This window comes from Manduca sexta, chromosome 6, assembly GCF_014839805.1.
Source record: "Manduca sexta isolate Smith_Timp_Sample1 chromosome 6, JHU_Msex_v1.0, whole genome shotgun sequence".
In the NCBI taxonomy this organism is placed as follows: domain Eukaryota; kingdom Metazoa; phylum Arthropoda; class Insecta; order Lepidoptera; family Sphingidae; genus Manduca; species Manduca sexta.
In genome coordinates this window covers 12,144,152-12,166,421 of record NC_051120.1, presented here as the reverse complement: position 1 = coordinate 12,166,421, position 22,270 = coordinate 12,144,152, and the positions used below count along the sequence as shown (strand labels likewise).

The 22,270-nt window shown below is 38.0% G+C and overlaps 1 protein-coding gene across 2 annotated transcripts in view; it reads left to right on the top strand.

Moving 5' to 3' along the window:
- LOC115444348 (dystrophin, isoforms A/C/F/G/H) overlaps positions 1 to 22,270 on the top strand; it is a 530,370-nt gene that overhangs the window by 80,333 nt on the left and 427,767 nt on the right. For both annotated transcript variants that reach the window (XM_037447494.1, XM_037447493.1), the window contains exons 31-33: positions 7,638 to 7,726; positions 10,905 to 11,003; positions 22,093 to 22,198. In XM_037447494.1, the coding sequence (XP_037303391.1) occupies positions 7,638 to 7,726; positions 10,905 to 11,003; positions 22,093 to 22,198 (294 nt within the window). The remainder of the gene's footprint in view (positions 1 to 7,637; positions 7,727 to 10,904; positions 11,004 to 22,092; positions 22,199 to 22,270) is intronic.

Sequence of the window (22,270 nt, the reverse complement as noted above, 5' to 3'; positions counted from 1 at the left end):
GGTAATATTAGCGCTGTAGTACAATTTTATTATTAGCAGCCGTGTTGTGCGGTCTCATCCTGGGTAAATTCTAACGTCAGAAAATAAAATTTGTGTGAAGCTTTCGATACCAAAAGTGAGTTCCTTTGATTGGTAGCTAGATATATCTACAAGTTAGCTTAAACATTGCAGCCGTAAAAGGTTCGTTGAATATGGATGATGCAGTGTAAAGAATATTTTTCGTACAATTCCCGTTAAACCCTGAGGCAACCCCGGGCCGGCTGGAGCCCGCGCTGCGCTTGCGGTGAGACGGCGCGGCGCAAGCGGCCCGTGAACGCTCGCCGCCGAGCGCACCGTGTAAAACACGCTCACGGTCCAGTTCGCGCACACAATGCCTGTAGTTCTTAGGCTAAGTTATTATTATGACAAGTTATTTATTTAATATACAAAAATATTGTGATTGTTTATTGCAGCAAAATTTTTGTCTTCTTTGCGTGTTGATCAATTCGGAATTACATATCATTACATCACGGGACGGGTAGGTTTATACACGATATTAATCGACCTGAATAGATATTATTATTGTAGCTCGTTTAAGAGGACCACTACCAGAATAAACTACGAAGTAATGAAATAAAGCAGTTTATGTAAATAGTTGTAGCAAACCGAGTACTTAATATTCTGAGAAAAAAAATTAGGGGTAATTTTATTTAATGATTTTACTCATATCAAAAAGAGATGTTTAATAAACAATATCATTTATAACTCTACGAAAATTGCTGTACCGCATATTATTCATAATTATGTCACTTCGGTAAAGAGTTTAATTGGTAACAATTAAAGTTTAAAACGGCGTACCCTTTCTGCCAATCAGTACAAATTGACCCCAGTTGACGTGCCGTGGTACTCTCCCCAGTCTCCCCCACTACACTAATTATCCATCACCGACGGCGCGGAGCTCGTCGATGGTCACTTGACATTTATTTGTGAGATTTTTGTTGATCGAACAATAACATTATTTTACTAGAACTTTCATAAAATGAATACCAAGGAATATGTTATTTTTATTATTAACTTGGCAATGTTTAAATTCAAATTAATTGTTTTTAATATATTGTCACTCTTTATCTTGATGCTTTACAATATGTTTTCACATGCTAAGTATCATACTGCTCAGTAATAACATCACAGCAGAACTAAAAAAACTAACATCCAAACTCACATACAAATCACCCACCATTTGCTTTAATTATGAATAAAAATTTTCTCACTTTCCGTGATTCAATCTATATAGTGCTAGTCTAGACGAGCTAAACATTTGGAGGGCGGGGGGAAGATATAGAGGGGAGGTCAGGTGCAATTCAAAGCAGACGTTAGAATTGAATCCGCGAGCCTTCGCGTCTCAGCGGACTGGAGCCACGCGACTATTTCTATAGAGGTGTGGAATATTGCAGGAACGCAGACAAAATAATAACTTTACGGGAGCCGGCGTCATCCTGCGAGGAAAAACCGCTAAACTTATTACTGGGATCATTGGAGCACCAAATGTGATTCGTTCGTGTTCTGTTTCTTCGTTGCGGTAAGGTTCACTCGATAGTAAAGAGTAGCGCAAGTTGTGACTAAGGATAGGTGTTCTCCGATTATGTTTACACGCCGGCTTGTCTCGTCCAGTAGCTTATCTCGGTAATTAACTCCGATTATCATGATAACATTATGATATCTAATCTCATTTAGTGGTAGTGAATATTAATGTATTTTATTTAAAATCACTATACATTTAAATACTCAGATATTTCCCGTTACCAATATGCTGTCTATTGGTAGCGTCCTAAAGCAGACTACAACTCGTAATGTTTAGCATAATATCTTCCACGAGTCACGACAGATGTACCATAATGGATATTAGGATAACGTAGTGACCTAAAATATTTTATTTTCGGAACATACGGAGGAATATAACGGCCCGAATATGAAACTATTTTTGTTCGAAATTCGACCGCAAATGTAGTTTATTGTGGACATTTCTTTATAAAACTGAACGCGGCAAATATGTTTTGTATTGAATTTTCCTCTCACCATAATGTGTAATGTATTTTCTATGTATCTCAGCAACAAAGCACGTCTAACCTAGTTACGGAATATGAGCAAAATCATATTTCTATTGTTTCACGAGACGTAGAGAATTTTCCACAATCCCTACGGAATCCTTTGGCGTCGCGTAGCCGCCGTAGCTTCGTAGCGCCGTAGCGGGGTAGCATGTCGTTCCCGATTAAAATTCCAAACGAAACTACGTAAAAAGTGCGCATTTATTAAGTTCGTGCCTTAGCTTTTGTGGAAACAAAATAAAGTAGCTATAGTATCGGATAAGCTATTAAGGCAGTGGAGCGTGGCGCAACTCTGGCGCGAATTAATTGGATTTATTTTCAATGGTTTTTCTACGTGTCTGTAGAGTGCCGGTGTAACGGTAAGAAGTAAAAATGCTCTCAATAATTATCCTTCTAGCAGTAGCAGTGACTCGAATGGGTTTTTGTTTTCGTTGTTTTGACTGGAAAAAGTTTAGTTGTAATTTGGGATTTCAGCTCACACTGGTCTTTTGAAAGGCAAACACTAATAAGGGTCTAATATTTCAAAATACGTTTAATCAAAGGTGATTTGAACAATTAATCGGAGCGGTCTCGCGACTATGTCTGGTAATGAAGAGGGGTGAGCCGAGCACTCGGGCGGCCCGCGGCCTACGCACCGCACAGCACCGCACCGCGCCGCACCGCACCGCGCGGGGACTGCGCTTTGTCCCGGATTATTGCGAGGATTAACGCTCACGACAGAGTGTAAGCGCGAGGAGGACGCGCACGCGATTCGCTTGCTCTTATGCAAGCTGAAATATTTGCAGGAAACTTTGTGCATTTTCCACACTAAATCACTTTAGTATTTGCTTTTTATGTAAGAGTATTATAATTAAAACTACTGTAAGTGAAAATATTGCCCTTATTAACATATAATATGAAGAAATCGAGTAGATTTAGCCTGAAGCCAATTTAATATTAAAAATTTAATTGTATATTTTTTTAAGATGATAATAGGCTGTTCTAAATTTCATAAAATTGACATGACGAGTAGTGGCGAAAGGACCATATAACCCGATTCCCGTCGGCTTCCCTTTATGTAGAATCTAATTATCCTTAGAACGATTTGTAGACAGTATAAATGCATATCAGTACCTATATGTTGTGTCGCATTCCCTTTCGGCAAACTTTATCTTTCGCCACTGATGACGAATACAGGCTGTGTTCGTAAGAGTGGATGTATGTATTACATTAATTTGTACTTCTAAATCTTCAAAAACTTACACTATACAAGTTTATGCGGTGTGTCTTTATAACTTAAACAACATTACTGTCGCAGGACAACCCTTCGCTAATCGTAGAGAGTGACGTCAGCGTATTTCCACCGTGTGCCAACCCTAAATCAGGGTGTGGTATAACCGCACTTACCGACCGAGGTGGCAGTTTAACTGACTCACCGCCGGTTAATATTAACTGTTAAGCCGTGATTAACCAAAACATAAGCCTCTGACGTTATTAAAATTTCACAAGCCGTGCCGGTGTGAAAATAATTATTTAAATCCGTAGAGTTTAAAAGCATAGTAAAATTTATGTAAGTTAATTTGTGTGTATTTTTTAATTCATTCAGCTTAGTATATAAAAGGTGTAGGCGGGGATGTATCCAGTACTGCAGATACTAGGCGAATTTATTTCAATTAATTAATCTTCTTGAAAATCATTCAGAGCGAGTGACACAATTTTGACGTCATATCGAGCATAACTTTCTCTCTTAGATCACACATGTGTCATTCAGGTCTAATATTATGTCACAACTTTTGATGCCAGATGCTCGATAAAAGATAAGTGGATCGTACCTCGAGCATTACCAGGCACCCACTCCAAGTACAACCTCTAGGAATGTATGACCTATTCAGAAAAAGTTGCTAAAAAAATATATATATATATAATACATTACTTATAGAAAATCTTTTCACATATTTTGTAATTTTCGAGGATATCCCCAATCACAGTCAGTATGAGATGACACTGGCAGGCCCAGATCTAATCTCATTAATTAAAGGGACAATTTACAGTAAACCCAACCCTTCAAAATCAAGCATCCTGTTTGTCTTTTTAAATAAGAGCATTGTGTAAACATTACGCTCAAACCAAACTTTTTCTCATTAAAAAAACCTTTTCCTGAAGTCTCGTAAAGACCACGAATGCTGTGGGAGCGGACGGCTCATCTAACTTGAGCCAACTCGAGGAAAAACACGAGATGTGTCTTACCAACTTTGTACAGGCTTACCGTCCAGGACTTAACGACGTTACACCGACGGATTATTCCACTCGATTAACTTGTTAAAATCATTAATAAGTTACGAATTTCAAACACATTAATAAGCTGGATCCATTTTGGAGATATTTGTGTTCATATTCAAAACGATGGAATAATTAATAGTAGTGTAAAATGTAGGTGAGTCATTTGTTAATAAATTACTACTTTAGCACTGCTGTTATTCAGTACTGATTTTGTACTTTACTTAAGCATGGGCCACTCAGTTTGTGCCGTTTCGCATGTCCTGCGTGCGGGAGCCTATTTTGCTGGAGCAAAAAAAAAGTATTTACAAGGATTTATTACTATATGTGTGCTAAAACCTATGACCACAAATCAGCAGCTTGTTTATAAAGCCTTAATAGCAGCTGTATTTTAAAAGACTGATTTATATCAGTGTGTGCTAATGTGTCTTGACGGAACCCTCGTGGCGCCGGGCGGCGGCGGGGCTGACGCGGGGCGCGGGGGGGGGGGGGCTGCTGCGGGGGAGGGGAGGAATACTTGCCGCGATCAGCCAATTATAGTGCAACGACATCCACCCGCGCGCGATAAATACATTAGAATTGCATTCAACGTGTGTAGGGTTGTCACGAACGTACTGCAGTGAATAATACTGTTATGAAGTGTTATTTGGAATGCCATTTTCAGTATAGCTTGTGATTTAATGTGCTAGTGTGATGCGTGTTTATAGACAGTCGTGCTGCTTACTATTATATTAAGTATTGTTTTTCTCGTTTTGTATAATACTGAAAGAGTTGTAATTTATTTGTTTATGGTGTTGTTTGATTAGTCTTTAATATTCTAGAAAATCATTAAAATGGGTGATTACAGCCGTGGGTGAATTTATCTTAAAATTAACATGTTCGACTAACTTCTAGAGAAAACTTCAAAATTAGTCCAAACAATAAACAAACAACAAATACAACTAGTTGGACAATTGTAGAATTTTCATTTGTAATTATGACAATTCCTTCGATTGAAACGCCATTTTCCGAAAAAAACTTTGTCAAAAATCACCAGTTGCTACAAATAGATCAAAACTACAGTTAATTTAGCAACAAGCCAACTCCGCCGGATATTTGTTCAAACATCAGTTGTTTGGCAAACTCCAGAGTTTTTTGCTGACTCAGTTTGTTATTCTGTTCTGTTCTGTTTTGTTCTGTGCACGCGATTTGCCAATTAGGAAAGGTTAGACACTATTGCAGTGAACAAGCGAATTAAATCGCGCAGAGATTTATTTGTATTTACTTATTTGTTTTTCATAACAACGCGTAGTAGGGAGGAGAGAGTTGTGGAGGCAATTACATTAATTTATGCCGTTGCACACACAATACAGGTCACAATATATAATACCAAATAGTAAAGTTATACATAGGTATAGATATGATTGTAAACCAGTTTCAGACTTCAAATTAAAATTCTAGTAAAAGTAAGATAACACGAAGATGCAAAATTTAATGATCAAAATAATTATTTTACCCTGAAAATATAAATACGGAAAAGTCTTTGACGAAAACACTGCTTGTGGCTTACGGGACCTAAATTACTTCAGAAGAATTTAAAAGAAAATTTACAAAACATTTTTGGTAAAGAGAACAGATACTGCAATTAACTTTTGTGAAAGTTCCACAACCGAATTTCAGTTGTCCGACTTGTTATAATAATTAAAATGATTGTTGAATAATATTATTTTGTATGTATTTACGTACGTAGCTCTACGCACTTGCGTAGCGGGTACTTATAAATGTAGCCTGATCGGAACGCTACGCATCCACTCATTATCTCCGACCTACATGCTACGAGAGCGTATTTACGTAGCACGTAGCGCTCTTCCCCGAGAGTGGCATCGCAACTCAGAGATTTTCTTAATGGGTAAACAAAATGACTTTTTCACTGTTTCATGTTTATTTATTGAAGTCACAGATTAACTTTTTATAAATTTATATTGTGAGACAAACATTTACATTTTTAATTTTAAAATAAATCTTGATAATAAAAGTATTGGAGAGACTTATCTCAAAGTTCCACTGGTAATAATGCTTCAATTGAACTTCCAACTCAAATCATTAATTAAAGCGTACTCGCTCTCACTGCATATCTAAATGCACAAAGTTGATCCAATGCCGGTAGCGACGGCAGGGGCGTCACTTCCCTACCGTTCGATTGCGAGTCTGTTTCCTGTCGCCGGTCCTGCCGTCCGTCCGGACAATCGGCCCGGCCGGCCAGCCCGGAGCAGCCGGCTAAACCGGAACACACAGCGTCGCTCTCACTCTCCAAATTTGAAAAACAGGCTGTTAAAAGGGAAACGAGATGTCCTTTTATGTCGTTCAGTTAGTTTTCTATTTCCTTTACGTCTGCGCCGCTCGTGCACCGTTTTGCCGGTGTTCGGCGCATTGCATTAATTGCCATGTGACGTCACAAGTAGCGAGTTAACGTTTGCCTCCGCTACGAATACAGATTCATTTTTCAAACTCTTTGCTGCGCAGATTAATTTATTTTTGCTTCGTTTCTATTTTGTGCTCACACGGAGATTAAAGGTATTTTATTCGATGTCATTTAGTTTTTTTTTGGTGTATGCTTTTAAGAATTTTGTGGCGTTGAATTTAAAACTTATGTGTGTTATTCAACAAATATTTAAATATGAAAGTTTATCGAATAATTTAAAGCTTTTATATTATTTAACGAAAACAAGTTATAATATCCACCACCGCATAATATTTTACTTGCACTTCATAAATATATAAGGATTTAATACCACTTTCAAGCTAATATTTTATATATTACACTTTTCTTACCCCACTGTTCTCTCGAAACAATAAGTTTTATTTCCACTCTGTTCGCGTCGGTTGTCGCGAGGCCAATCATAAACTTTGTCGAGTTGTTTCGACTGTCGACACCTTAGACGTCGACACTTACAGAACATTTGACAGTTTCAAATCAGTTGTCACTTTTAATGACGAAGTTCTCTCGTCACGAGTCTTAAATAGAGTACACAATTTTATACGCATTAAGTTTTCTATTGACTTTGGCGACAGCGTACTTAAGATTTGAAGCAAGCTGGGTTCTTTCCTAGTTCAAAAAGTATTTTTTTCACTTCAAATGAAACATTATATATTATTGTGTTTTTTGTATTGATGTACCTTATACAGCAATAATTTACCATATACTATCACATCTCTAGATATTGTAAATAAATTATATGTGAGCATTAGTTGCATCCCAGCTTTACAGCACGACGTTATGTTGTAAGTTTGTACGTTAAATGTGTGTTTTTGTTGCAGACTGGAGCGGGCGGTCGTCGGGGCGGCGTCGCTCCTCGCAGCAGTCGCCGGCCGCGCTGCTCGCGCACTTCGACACCACCGTGCAGCAGGTACTGTACGGCTATCGTATTATTTGTTGGTGCTAGGGTATATGTTGTATCCGCCTTTATAGCAACAACCGTATACAAGGTGTTAAAACCCACCATAGTGGCCCACTTAAGTGTGTCGTGTTCCGAGATGAGCCTTTGTATATGCGGTATAAACGGGCTGGCATAATTATGTCTACTGACAAGGAGTAATTATCTGTCGTCTATATTTTTTCTGAACCTCAGTCCGTCTACCATCAGGTGGGGTAACTTTGCCGTGCCCATGTAAAACGCGATCTATTGAAATATATTAACGCTTGTTTGCTTGCTTGATATAATAGTACAGTATTAACGGAGTATTTTATAAGTTCTTTCTCTTTCTTCTTTCGCCTTAGTAGCTCTTCGACAGTTTAACACGCTCGTTACTATTTGCTCATAACATCTACTGTAACCATTTATTTATGGGTAGCGTGGAATCGAGCAAGGATTTATAAGATACCTGATGCCACAAAACATTTCTAGGTTATCTATAATATATTTACAATACTTCAAACAAATTCCATTCAAAATCAAATAGTTGTCGAGGAAATGCAGGAACTAAATCTCGAAAACGTATAAATTTCGGTGCACATTTCAGTGGATTTACTGCAGCCTAAACTTGTTTCGATAAACATGCGCTTTGAACCCGGCCTCTTGCCGAGAGGCGGCGAGAGGCGAGAGGTCGGTCGCAATTCGCAGGCTCTATCCATCTCGAGTGCCAAATTCCCCCAGAGGATCGAGAGCGCGTCATCTCGGGACGGCTGCAGCCGTATTCAACGTTCACGAATATGTCTTTGGAAGCTGTTCGATTCCGTTTTGATTGCTGTGTTGCTTTGCGTCAAATATTATCTTCGTAAATTATTTGTATCAAATAATAATGCTAATATGTGAGTATTTTGTATGCGAGAAATTAGTTGATATACGGTAATCTAAGTATTATTATGTTAAGGAAATATTGTGTTTTCTTTACATTACATATTTTAGGTATATTGGAGTCACGCATAGTTTTGGGTGATGTTTTTCTATTACGCAATCGCATCGTTCGTTTACAATCAGAAGCTCTACTCACTTCGTCATAAAATCTTTAAAAACGTGAATGTAAATTAAATTAGTTTGTCTTATAAAATCCTCTCTCATGAGATATTCGAAACAAAACCCAGAAACCAATAGTGGATATTCCCTGAAGCCGGCGCTTATCCGTTTTCCATTGAATGATAGCGGGAGAGGTCACCTTTAAGCGGCAAACCACGCGCCCGATACGATCCGCCGCGCCCGCCCGGACTCGCCTCATGAGGACCTTTTTAGGATTCATATGAATTGTACCGGACAATATTTCGTTTAACACTATAGAGAAAATATTTTATAAGTTTAAGCGATTTTTTTAAGTCACACGCTTTATAGTAAGCTTAGTGAATGTAAACATACCAACATGCCCAGAAATTTTAATTATTGCCACGTAGCAAGTCTGAAAAATTATAACTAAACAATCCCGATGTAGAATGTAAAACATCACGCAAGTTCTCACCATACATCATAGACTCAGTGAATAGTCGCAGCGTTTCCAGCACCGATATCCGCCCGTATGTTTACCATCATGTAAATCAGTTGGCAGTGCGGTCACGAGACGGGGCGCATCGCAAACATAACGCGCGGACCCGCGGCCGGGACCCTATCGGAAAACTATAAAATGTCGGAATGTTTTTGAGTCGCGCAGCCGACCGGAGGCGCGGCGCGTAATCTCTTACAGATGATACTGATGTGGGTACAGCGATATTTGAGTTGTGCCTGAAGGGATATTATATTTGGATTTGTGTTTGATGTTAGGCTGCTGGGATCTTTTTTGATTTGTAGAAATACTTTTATGTGACATTTTTCGTATGAAATATTGTCTTTTAGCTCAATAAATAGTTATCATCCAAATTCTGAAATTTAATCATTGTACCTATATTCATCCTAATAGTTTTCAAACAAAGAAATAAATAGTATAGTTAGTTATATACCGGACATAAGGACCATATTTGTGCTTCAAAAGTTATTACCAATAGGTAATAAGTCGTTCTCTTATCTGAAATGTTTGTATGACAAGATGTCACAGCGTTCTTACATATTAATACAAAAATAACATATTTACAAAAAATATGTCAATATGCGCATTCAATTACGCAAGGAAAAATAATAATAATAATTTACAGTTGCTTTTTGCAGTGTTTTGCTACTTCACGGTAAATTCAGTAACAGTGTCGCATCAGTGTCGCATGAGCCTGAAATTTTTGTCTGACTATCATTCCACGTCGGCTCGATATAATTTTACTACTCTTTGTTTTTAATACATTTCCTTCATTTACTCATTATCTAATTGAAGAAGTTAAATAGAAGGTCTTACAAATCAACATATTTTATCAGTCATGAGGTTTGTTTCTAGGTTGTTTTTCAAAATATTTAATGGTACAGTGGTTAATTAACACTAATTGCAGCCGTTTATCGCTGCGGTGGATAAATGTTTCCTCTATGATTAGTTTTACGAGTGCTACAACTATTTACTTTCAAAGCTATGCAAATGATAATTTAAAGCTTTCAATACGTAAAACCAAAGCTGATTTAATAGCCAGTGGTAATAAATGTATTCGTGTATTTGGATCGCTGGTGCATGCTCTAATCCACGTATCGGTTTGAAATATCGTTTCAAAAGGTAACATTCGCTACGGTTTAATAAATGGAGTTTATGTATTTTATTTTGTAAAGCGACTCGGCGATGGGCGATTTTGTTACAAACTTTCCAATTAAGCATTGAATTTATATCGCATGTTCTCGTTGATGTTATGTAATTTATTTATTTATTTAAATTCTTTTGCCTTTATGGGTCGGATGTGTACTTTTGGAATGCGAAATATGTTATCATTGTTTTTCTTGTTATATTTGCGGTATATTTACTCTATAAAAAGACAACTGGTAAGGCATTGGTGACCTATTTATATTCGATATTTCGCTTAAGAGTCATATAAAATGTTGCCCCACCTAGGATTTAAAAGCAGATCCTCATGCTGTATCCTAATGGTTGATCCACATCATAGAAGCAGTCCATACCCTGATCTTCAAATCTAACCGAACTGCTCCTAGAGTTTTATTTCTGTGTTATGTTGTAATGACGGTGAATGTTGTACAGATCCGCGACTGGGTGTCGGTGGAGGTGGACATGTTGCGCGCTCAGTCGGTGGCCGTCGGCGACGTCGACGACATCCTGCACCAGCTCGACAAGCAAAAGGTAATGTACTTTATATTGTCCATTACCTAACCTACATAAGTATTGATAACATTTAAGAAGTAATATTTTTCATTATGATGGTCAACTGGGCGTTGTTCGTGGCCTATCTCATTACAAAAGTCCCTAAATCACTATAGCGATTTTTAAAGCCTTCTGTACTTCCGTAGTTCGCCACGGAGGCAAGCGCCATCTATACGTATTTTAGAGTCAGACTAAATTTGGGTCCGTCCTAGAAGACTCTTCAATATTCACCAAAAATCCTCAGACAAATGAGGTAAAAAAGATGTGGGCAAGACTAAAAGATCTATTATGAGTCTCCCTGTCTCTTCTCCGGGCCTGTTAGTTTTGAAACACTAGTTAGATTATTTCATACTTACGTAATTATAGAGGTCCTTGTTGATTGTCAAATAAAATTATGTTATGATACAGGCGTATAAAAGTGTTCTGCAGAAAGATGGTTAACGTTGGAAGGTAGATACTTAATACATGTAAAGTAGCCATTGCTTCCTAAGATAGGTAATACATACTGCACAAGAGAGTTAGGTTTGACCTTGTCAGTTATAGCTAGAATTAAGCCGCCTTGCATTTCTGGATGTATCCTATTTGAGCGAGGAATTTTATTATTTGTATACTTGTGCACAAAGCACCTTTGACCAAAATAAAATAAAAAATATTAAACAAAAACAATTGAACGATTGAACACCGAGTACCGGCATCCATTCAAAATATTCAATCGTAACTCTACCGCCATCTACGAACAATGTATAGTAATAATGTTACAATGGAGTGCCGGCGCCCTCTCACAGATGGCGCTTAACACAATAAGTTAACAAATCACTGTCCTTTGTAGGGACATAATATTATCATGCAAATGGAAGACCCCTTATAACAATAAGTCATATCGATTGAGCCAAAATTAGACAAGACATTTAATTTACGGCATCGAATTTCTGTTCGAGTTATGACTCTATACCTTTTGTTTTAAAGTGTATATTGCTTAGGAAGAGGTATTGAAAGAAGTTTCGAAGAGGGTCGGTCCCTTAACGATGATATTAAATTAGAAGGAGCTGTGGGTTATGGACGTTAGACCGACGTGCGAACACGTAGCCAAGGCGGATAGTCCGGGAGCTGAGCGCAGGTGTCAAAGCAGGTGAAAAGTTGAAGCTGTTTTTTTAAAATAAGGCGAACTAAGAAAAATACTACAAAATAACACATACCTCAACTCAACTGTTAGATGTATATATCTCGCTTACATTTGCAATATTTTTTCGTTGTATCAAAATTAGGCAATGTTTTCACGGTTTCATTATTGTGGGTGATGGACGGTGGTAATCATTTCTTGTTTAAAGTTCCACCAGCCAGTTTGCTAACCTGGGCTCATTAATAAAACTTATACTTAATGACATTATCTTTAGTGTTTCTGGATATTCCAGCTATTGTTATAAATATGTTAATTTCAATACACATTCATTATTATTTTACTGAAATTTTATGATCTTCTCTCTTGATGCATAAGATTTTTAAGGTTCAAAATTATTAGAAGTGCAGTAAGTTGTTGAAAACCTAACACCTCCCGGAGGATAGCAGAAGCCCATCCTTAATAATAGGACAATGAAACAGAGTGATGATAATGTTATGAATATAGGTCGCGGGAATGCAAAAACCTCACAATATCCCGTGGTTCGCAATAAATCATATGACGTGACACATCCGACGTGTTCGCACAATGGCCCGAACACGCTGCAACCGCACCCGCGCAGGAAGTGGCACAGTTCGCACGCTCGTAATGATGCTGCTACTGTTCACTTGACATACTTGTTACTAGCTGAAGGTAGTAAAGGAATTTATAATTTATGAAGGAAAAAAATGGATTTAATAGTGTCGCTGCTTAAATTTGTTGATTTTTATTGTTTGTGATGAGCAAAAAATGATGGGGCAGTTGAGGAGGATGATCGTAATTGTTTTTTATCATTTGAGAGAGGTATATTTTGTACTTTACTTACTTACACTTCACCACAATCAATGATAAATGTGAGCATCTGTACATACTTTGATAAATAATTATCAAGACGTCAGCGCGATCTATTGCCTATTTTTTTATACCAGCATATCGATGTGACCCCGCTGTACTTGATGGTATGAGGAGAAGGGTCCAGAAAATGTCGAATCACGAGTGATGAATACCCCTTGTCAATCGCCATAATTATGTCGGGCTGATATACACCCAAATACCTGTTATTTTCTCATAACCGTAACTGAACATTTTCCGTCTCCTAGCTCTCCGTCTATACGTTAGTATTCTCACCTCGCGTCGGATGCCTCTCGTGGCAGTCTCGCGGGAGACAATTAATACCGCGCGCGTGACTTACGTGACGTTCTGCTGACGCCTCACACGGCACGCGAAGATAAAGCAAAGTTCGACATGTCGGAGTTGGCGGTGAAAACAATTTAAAATAATTGGTTTTACGTGAGTTTCGAAAAGAGAGTCACCGGAAGTGGTAGAGCTAAAGAAAAATGACTTGGTAGGATAATTGTGTACGCATTACGCACGTATATAAGGTTCAAGTCCCGTGGTAGGGGCTAATGAAAGTGTTTCGTTCCACCATCAGCCTGTGTATCTCCAGTTTCAAACATGCGTAATTGTATCGAGTGGCGAGGGATAATCATCTCTCGTCAGTCGACACTCTATCTGGTACCATCTCCGTTTACGGTGATGTTCAGTGGGGTTAATTTGATGTGCGCATATAAAAAACATGTTGTAGAGAATATCTACAAGATTAATGAGCCAGTTTAGCTTTGATAGTACTCCTTTCAATGTCTCTGTGAGAGATAAAGGCGTAAAGTAAAATGGTAAAGTTGTAAAAATTCTTGGAAAATCTTTCACTGTATGGAGTAAAGCCATTAGTAAAGCGTTCGCACAACAAATTGTTTCTGATGTAATCGAACGTATCGAGTGCGGAAGTTCAAGAGTTAACACCTGACATGTACAGCGATACTAATTGGTTTTGTAAAAAATTGTTATTATAATCAGCATTATTAATAGACCATGTTTTTGTCGTAGCTTCATCGACATAAAGCACATTTTTTTTTCTAGGGAACTGCCGTGGTTATCACCGGGGGTACCCCGCTAATGATGTATAGGCGATCCCCCGGCTTAGCAATCACGGCAGCCCCTGATGAGTTGGTGGGCCCTACCGCCATCACTGGAGGTTCGGTAGCCTCCAGCTAGGCGGTCCCAGGGCCCGGGAGGAAGAAGGGAGGGGATAGAGGGAAGGAAGGGAAGGGGAAGGAAGAGGAGTTATCAGGATGGTTGGAACAAGGGAAGGGAAATGTTCACGAACCCTTAGACAGACCTCAATGTGAATTTAGCAACCAAGAGGCATACGCACGAGCTGTGCGCCTAGGGTCGCGGCAAATGTGCCCCCATGCATGAGCGTGCATTTGGTGTGGAGACCAAGCGCACAAGAATTGCCTCGGGGGGGAACTCATAAACCACATTGACACTCGTTTTGACTAGCATTACAGAAAAATATTATGATAGACGATCCTCCAGTGATGAGAAAATTCTGCAACCTGATAGGTTAAGAATATGGTTGGCTGTGATCTGGTCTTTTATATTTGGAACCGCTAACTTTACGAAACTTCGTACATAATATTACCTCTCAGACCCTCTATTTAGGTGATTTACGCCCAGTCGTAACATAAATAACACTAATGACTTTAAAACTCTACCTTATGTTAAACAAAATGAATCTACATGTATTTCTATTGTTTATATTCCTTTTTTATTTGTTAGACCAGGATCATTCAAAAATGGAATTCCATATTTAAAAATAGAAATCCTCATTAAAAGCCTTAAAGAAAGAATTAAATAGCCAGTATTAGAATACAATTTCATACGTAGTTATCGGTTATTCTTATTTCAAATAATTCACAGTAATAACGTGAATATTCTCTCCATTAACTGTGGGGTGCGGTTCGCGGTAATGAAGCTTGCGGTGTGTACACATTGTGGCTCATTGTGGAGCAAACAGCCGGCGGGCACGGGGCCGACTGTCGCGGATGTAGTACGCAAGTCTCTTTATAAACGTAAGGTGGCGTTGTGTGCACATGCGCGGAGTTTAGTGATGGCGGCTGTCGATGGAAATATTTGGTGTTTTTTGTGTATTAAATTTATTTAGTTCTTATTGGAAATACCATTTTACTGGTGATGTGTATTCAAGTTCTAGATTTTGAGTATTTAGTTTAAAAGGAGTTGAGCGCGTTGTACTGCTAACAGCAAGCGCCATTTCTAAAAACCAGATTATATCGACCCATCATCGACCTGATCTATATTATCATGTTATTGCTTTAATAAGGAAAAAAAAATCATTGTTACATTTTCTTAATTTTGCCCCGTTACATTAATGAATGAACTGGAATACAATACGGGTATAATGTTATAGTGTAAATAGTCAAATCGTCTGGCTAATGGCTATGTCGGCATGTCAGCGAGATCGGTGTATTGAACACTTAACACTTGACCATATCATGATCTTCTATTCATTTTATTGACTTATTTTTAGATACCAAATCAATATATTTTTTTTATTTTTTTCATTTAATTACGGAACTAAGCGTTATTTAACTTAATCCGTTGTATCAGCTACGATAATCAAGTAAAAGTAAATAATTTTTAAGAATTATTACGTCCTTATGTCTGTATGAAATTGTTTAAATATAATTTGTAGAATTTTATAAATTAAGGGTAATAATCGTAAAATAAATAAATATATTTTATCGATAACAAAATCTATCGATAAACATTTATCGACACAGTCATATCTCTATCCCGCCCCCACACCACTACGAGCCCGTAGTAGCGTGGTGTGAGTGTGAAGGCGGTTGCTAGGCAACGAGCAGCCGGCACGCCGCACGCGGCACGTGCAAGCTGTCAGTCTGGCCCCGGCCTTAGAGGCGGGCGGTCTTGTTGTAAGGGGGAGTCATGTCGGTCCGTAGCGTATAATAGCCCGAGGCATATTTGCCTTATAACCGGGCCCATCGTTAATTATTCATATTGCTTTATGTTTAGATGTTAAATAACGTTATTAAAGAAACCCCTTTTGCCCGTTTGGGGGAAATATTTCATTTCATGGTTACGTTTGCTATGGAATTATGTGAAAGAATGATTGATGGAAATTCCTCTTATTGATGTATTATAAATGTTTAAGCTTATAATTATGACAATAGCACTTGGGTCTTCACGTCCATTAGTATAATACATTTATCAAGATTGTACACACCCCTTGTGAGTTAGATGAACGAATGTTACACTTGTAATTTTATTTAGACTGCAATTATTTAACAATCACATCTATCTTTTGTCAGTTTTACCTTATCAAAACAAAAGTTGGTTAAGAGGAAAACAATTTCGAAGAAACCCAGAAAGAAGATTTGTTGCTCTACAATCGACATTTGGTATCATTATCCCTAAACAGTCCTACTGTTACCACCCGCGTTGAAAATCCAGACTCGAGGTTTAAATAGATAGTCGATACAAAGAGGAACCCACAAACCAACAAACCATTGGCGAAGCCAAACTAATTCCCGCACGCAGGATCAAAGGGCTTCGATACAATACTTGCAAATATTTCTTAAATTAAGACAAAAAATATCGCCGGACCTAGCCATAAAAAGTCTACCTGCCACTATCCATAATAAAAGATCTCTCATCTCCTAAGAAAAATATTTCAATTGTACCAAATCGCATTCGAAAAAGCGGAGTGCGAAAGCTCCTTTTATATTGGTCGGTAGGCGAAAAGGTGAAGGGATCAATAAGGGGTATGAGGGCGGGGGCGCGGCGGCAGGAAGGCAGGCGGGGGGCGGCGCCGGTCGCCGGCCACCACTCCAGCGCCGACCGGCGAGGGGGACGGACGTCTCCGCTGTTTTTGTGCTAATTGTTGCTAAGTTTAATTGGATGGGTACCGTCGTAATTTTAAATAGAATAGGCTAACGAACTAATTTGTGATGATCCCAAGTTATCTAACAAAAGGTGGACTTATTGTTTAATCCATTTGTATTCTTTTAAAATAGATAATGCGGTTAGCGGGGATTGAGGTCTGACGAGAGAAATACGCAAAGTATTTGATTTTATTTCTTTCCTTAATTTTTTTTTGTAAAATGTTAATACAACCTTGTTTGTTTCAGAAAGTAGATTAATCATGTGGCCTCGTTTCTTAGCAATGTCCGTCAAACAACTTAATTGCGTAAAGATTAATTGTTATCTTCATTGTCAGAAGGCCAAATCACTATTTTCATCTCAATCGATAGTTTGCCTCCGGGTAATTCATCTATGGCTACTCAACGCTAAGGCGTCAGCGAAAATAAACTTAACATAGCCGGTGCCTCCGGTGTTTATCGGCCCGCTTTTTATAAAAAACCGGATACAATGCCTACAATGTATTTCAACCAGAAGAAACAATTCTGGCAGGCGGCATGAATATTGGTATCTGTTCCAGACGAACTCTCACATATGAAATACCTCCCGAGTGGTAGATAGATAAATAAATAGTATAGCAGTGACTGAGTTTTGGCTGCACGTCTGTCCCCCAGGCTTATATCGCACCAGTCTCCCCAAGCATCTCACAATACTTATAACTTATAACTGGATTGCGTTGAAGCGATCCTGGCGGGCGACAGTTTGCCCCACATCCCCAGCAGTTAGCGTGAAGTTATGTCGTTACCTCGCGTGAGGGACGACCCTCTCACGACTCTACTTATCTTGTAAATATGAGAAGTTTAGACCTTTCTTGGAATTTCTAATTGACAATTTATACTGGAGTGACATAATGGTGTTTGTTGACATTAGGTAGATTGTTTACAGGCCTGTGAGATATATACCAGCTCGGTAAGGATGAGAGTACGTTCCCTGATGATGGGAAGAGGTTATGAGATTTCATATTATAATTTTGACTGTCAGATTTACTCACAATGATATCCATTAATACTGCTCTAATGAAATATGATATTATATTACATCTAAAAATTCACATTAGGTCCGTTAGAGCGCAGGAAAGATCTTAACTTTTAACTGTAGAGGCCCGTGTCTATGGGCGGCACAATTTAATACAGGCCAGATATCAAACCTGAAAGTAACAAGTTAGTTTAATCCCTGCGTAGAGATAACTCCGTTTCATTAATCTCCGACGAGGGTCATTACGTATTTATGTTGTTAATCACATTAATTATAAAGTTATCGAGTTGTCCAATGTTTTTGAAAGGTAAAGGGTCGTTGTCACTGAAATTAGTAAAATTAAATGGAACGCAATATCCTTGAGGCTTGTTTAATATTTTGTTAAGCGCGGGTCTTCTACGTAGCCCTATTGTAAGGTCTAGTTCAATATCAAGTCTGCAACAATCGTTGTTCTAGTGTGTGTAGTTAGTATATAAGCTATGTAACGTATTGTATTAAGTCAGTATTATGAGTGCAATCAAATAAAGAACCTGAAACCAACAACACATCTTAACATATATTCATCCTTTCATTACATTGTCATTAAAGCTGCAGATAGAATTTGACTAAGCTTTCGAAAAACACAGTTCTTTAATTGATAAATAGGAATCGAATCCAATACTATAAACTCTATAAACTCGACTGGATCATGCTATTCATCACCCGCGCCGTGTAATTCTGTCCCCTGTCACGAGCGGTCCGACGCGTCTCGTTAGCTGGCATTACATTTGAAGTGAACTGTAATTAGCAACTGCAGTGCAGTCGACAAAAACAATCTAATACACGAGTAATTAGCTAACAGCGCTACGTAAAGAGCGTACAAATTGTTATCGAGTTAGCGCGGGCGTCGTGTCGGAGGCGTCGCGTCTGGAGCGGCGCCAGTGGCCAGATGTGACTTAATGTTCACAAGCATGCCGTCTTTAATTGCTTTAATTAATGCGAGATTCACATGAATGTAGCAGTCTAGAAAAGGTTTGCCTTTCAATCTCCCTTGTGACTAGTCTAGATCGTTTGTTATTTTGACGGTAATGATTAATGATGACGGGATCAATGTGATTAGACGCTATCCCTTTCATCCTTTATGGGGTTTTATTGAGGGAAATTAAATGTATTGATAAGTTTGTTTGTTAACATGTCACGCATAAATCGAGATGTATTTGAATGTAACGTGTGTGGGCGGAACACATAATAAAAAAGATTTTATTCGTACCTTTATTAAAATATCTTGCAGTCGAATGGACTGATTAATATGTTTGCATGAATCATTAACTATAACTGTATTTACCTTAACGATACCTCACCCTCCTTGTACACATACGTGATCCACCTATCCCATGATATCGAGGCTAACCTCATGCAAGCTTGTCGCTACACACGTACCTGTCAAACCCAGTGCGTTGGACGCGGCGGTGGGTGTTCCGACAGGGAGGGAGGGCAGCAACCCATTAGACAGCTCATTACCACCACCACGCCGCTACACTCTATTGTTTGGAGCTTAGTAATATGTACGGCAATTAGTGATAATTTGTGGGTTGGTTCGAAGTAATCAGATAGATGTCATTTGAAATGAAGAACTATTTATGTAACCCTCTATTTTGATAAATAATTAAAAACACATGCATACATATTTTGGCCTTATATCTAAAGGAATGGGGTAGGTAGGTTTTGGTAGTGGTAGGTCTCTCATATGTGAGTGTCCGCCTGGGTAGGTACCACCGCAACGTCTATTTCTGCCGCCAAGCAACAGTTTGTAGTCACTGTTGTGTTCCGGTTTGAAGGAAATTGTAGCCAATGTAATTACTGGATATAATAAGACTAACATCTCGTCGTGGAAAACCGAACAATACTTTGTAATTCAAGGTGTTGGATGGTTTTTCTACTGTTTATGGGCTTTATGCTATTGTCTAGTTTGAACCGAAATAATACTACATGAGACGTAATAAACTCGTTAGTCAATAATAAATATGTACACTTGTATCAAAGCTGTTAAACATTAATTTGTGTTTATTACTTCCTTTGATGTTGATGCGCAATTAGTTTTGAATAGTTTATAACCCAACCACTGTTAAATTAAAATCTAATTCCGTACAGCATTTTAATCCATCAAACACAATGAAAACCAATACAAGGCTCTGTGAATCGCGTTTCTACCAAACTGATTATGTTTGTGGTCGGGTATGTAGGTGGCCGGGGTTTAGTATTCGAGTGATATATCAGAGCTGACCTGCTGACATTCCATGTGTTGGGGATTATTCGCTGTGACCATAAGGTAATGAGGGCGAATAATTAGATCGGATGTCGAGCGGTATGAACACAGAAAAACTTAATCTATTTTTTCTCTAGTATCTTATTATTTAAATTAAAGGTTATAATAAAAAAAAAGTGTGCAAATCAAGTGTTGGTGACTATCATGAGGAGCCTCAGTGTTAATTACATTTGGTGGCTCTCGTTGTATCTTGTATCCTTATCTAAATGTTGGCGCATCTTTAATTATAATTTATGTTTGTCGTCTACATTCCAATAGAATCTATAGAATAGTGTAGAGATTCTAACGTTGAACAACGCGCGTGGGTTTTGTGGTGGAGTAGGAATGCCGATAGATTATCATGGTATGAATAAACTCGGTGAAGTGTGATGAATGAAATTTCCTTTTGTACTTACCCTCTGAATAAAGATATGAGTTTTATCGAATTAAAAATTATAATTATAAACGACTAGGATCCAAATTCGATCCTATTATTTACCAATCAAATTGAACTGCAGTGACAATGTAAATGCGATCAATTAATGAAGCTAATGTTGAACACGAGATCGTGTTGGGCACAGGAGACTGATGCGACGTCATGCTGATTAATTGGCAACACCACACTACATTATGATACACATCGTTTACTGATATCGGCTCATTATTTAAGTACACTATCTGTTGTGTGGTGTGGGCATTATTATAATAGATTGTAGGGTCGTGTTGTGGACTATTTGTGTGAGTTTTTATGAGTAGGGTAAAGCCTAACACAAAAAAATATAATTCAATAAATTGCATTGTATTTTTTTGTTGCCAAATTATTTCAATAATCAAATTATTGCATCGTTTGCCGTCCAGAGAAATACGTTGCTTATTATCATATGTATTACTTTGGTTAGAATTCTTAAAATATTATTAACAGCACATAATTTTATTATAGCATTTCGATAGAGTTTGACAAGATAAAAAACACGCACATGGAGTATAAAATATTACAAAATTATAATACCGAGTGGACTATTTACATAAAACTATAAGTCACCGGCATGCCCACACGTGCCTAGTTGTCACGCCGGGAGTCGAACCCACGTCCCCGGGGACGCGAGCGACCCTCATTAACACAACTTTTTATCTGCCTTGTGTCAGACCTTCGCAATGAATTCTTATAAAGCTCCCGATCTCACTCGAGTTTCGTGTGAACATTTTGGAAGGTCGGGAAACTGTTTAAGAAGAAAAATCAATTGTGAAGAGACTATAGCGTTAGAAAAATGTACTTGGTTTCTCCAACACTAAGTTGAATTGGTCCTGGTTCAAGTAACGTCATATAACTTTGAAAAATACAATGTAGATATCGCAAGGAAGTAGATGACGTAGCCATAGTAATGAAGGATTGTATCTTATAGAAAGAAAAAACACAATTTTTATACATTATGACACTTATGGCCAGTATTAAAATACACAATTTGTAAATTTTGAAATACATGGTTGACTATATATAATTTCAAACAAGACATTTAAAACCGTTTTTGTAGCTGATAAAAAGACGGAAAATATAACATCAAAAACAGTTGTTTGTCAATTTTTTTTAAGGAAAACACATATTATCTGAGATCAGTTTAATAGCTAAAGAAAATAAATTGCTTTATTTTTATTACGAGAATATATAATAATACATTTCAAGTAGTTGTTAATTAACTTGGTGTTATTTAACCTTGCATTTGATAAAAAGGATTTTATTTTTTGGCAGCTGTAATAATAAAAGTATAAGTTAAGAATTCAGATCTTTTAGCTAAATGTTAAATAAAGATTATTTTTTATTAGTAGAGATATATTTCATATTCTCGTATCCACAGGGAGTTCTCCGCGAGCTGGAACAGAAGAAGCCACAACTAGACGAGTTGCTGCACACCGCGGAGAGTCTCAAGGGCACCGAGAACAGGCAGCAGCTGCATGGCAAAGGTAAGTCCACTGTCCTCAGCATAATACCTACTGCTGTCCTTAAACAGCAGCGTTTACATTCATTGGAACAAA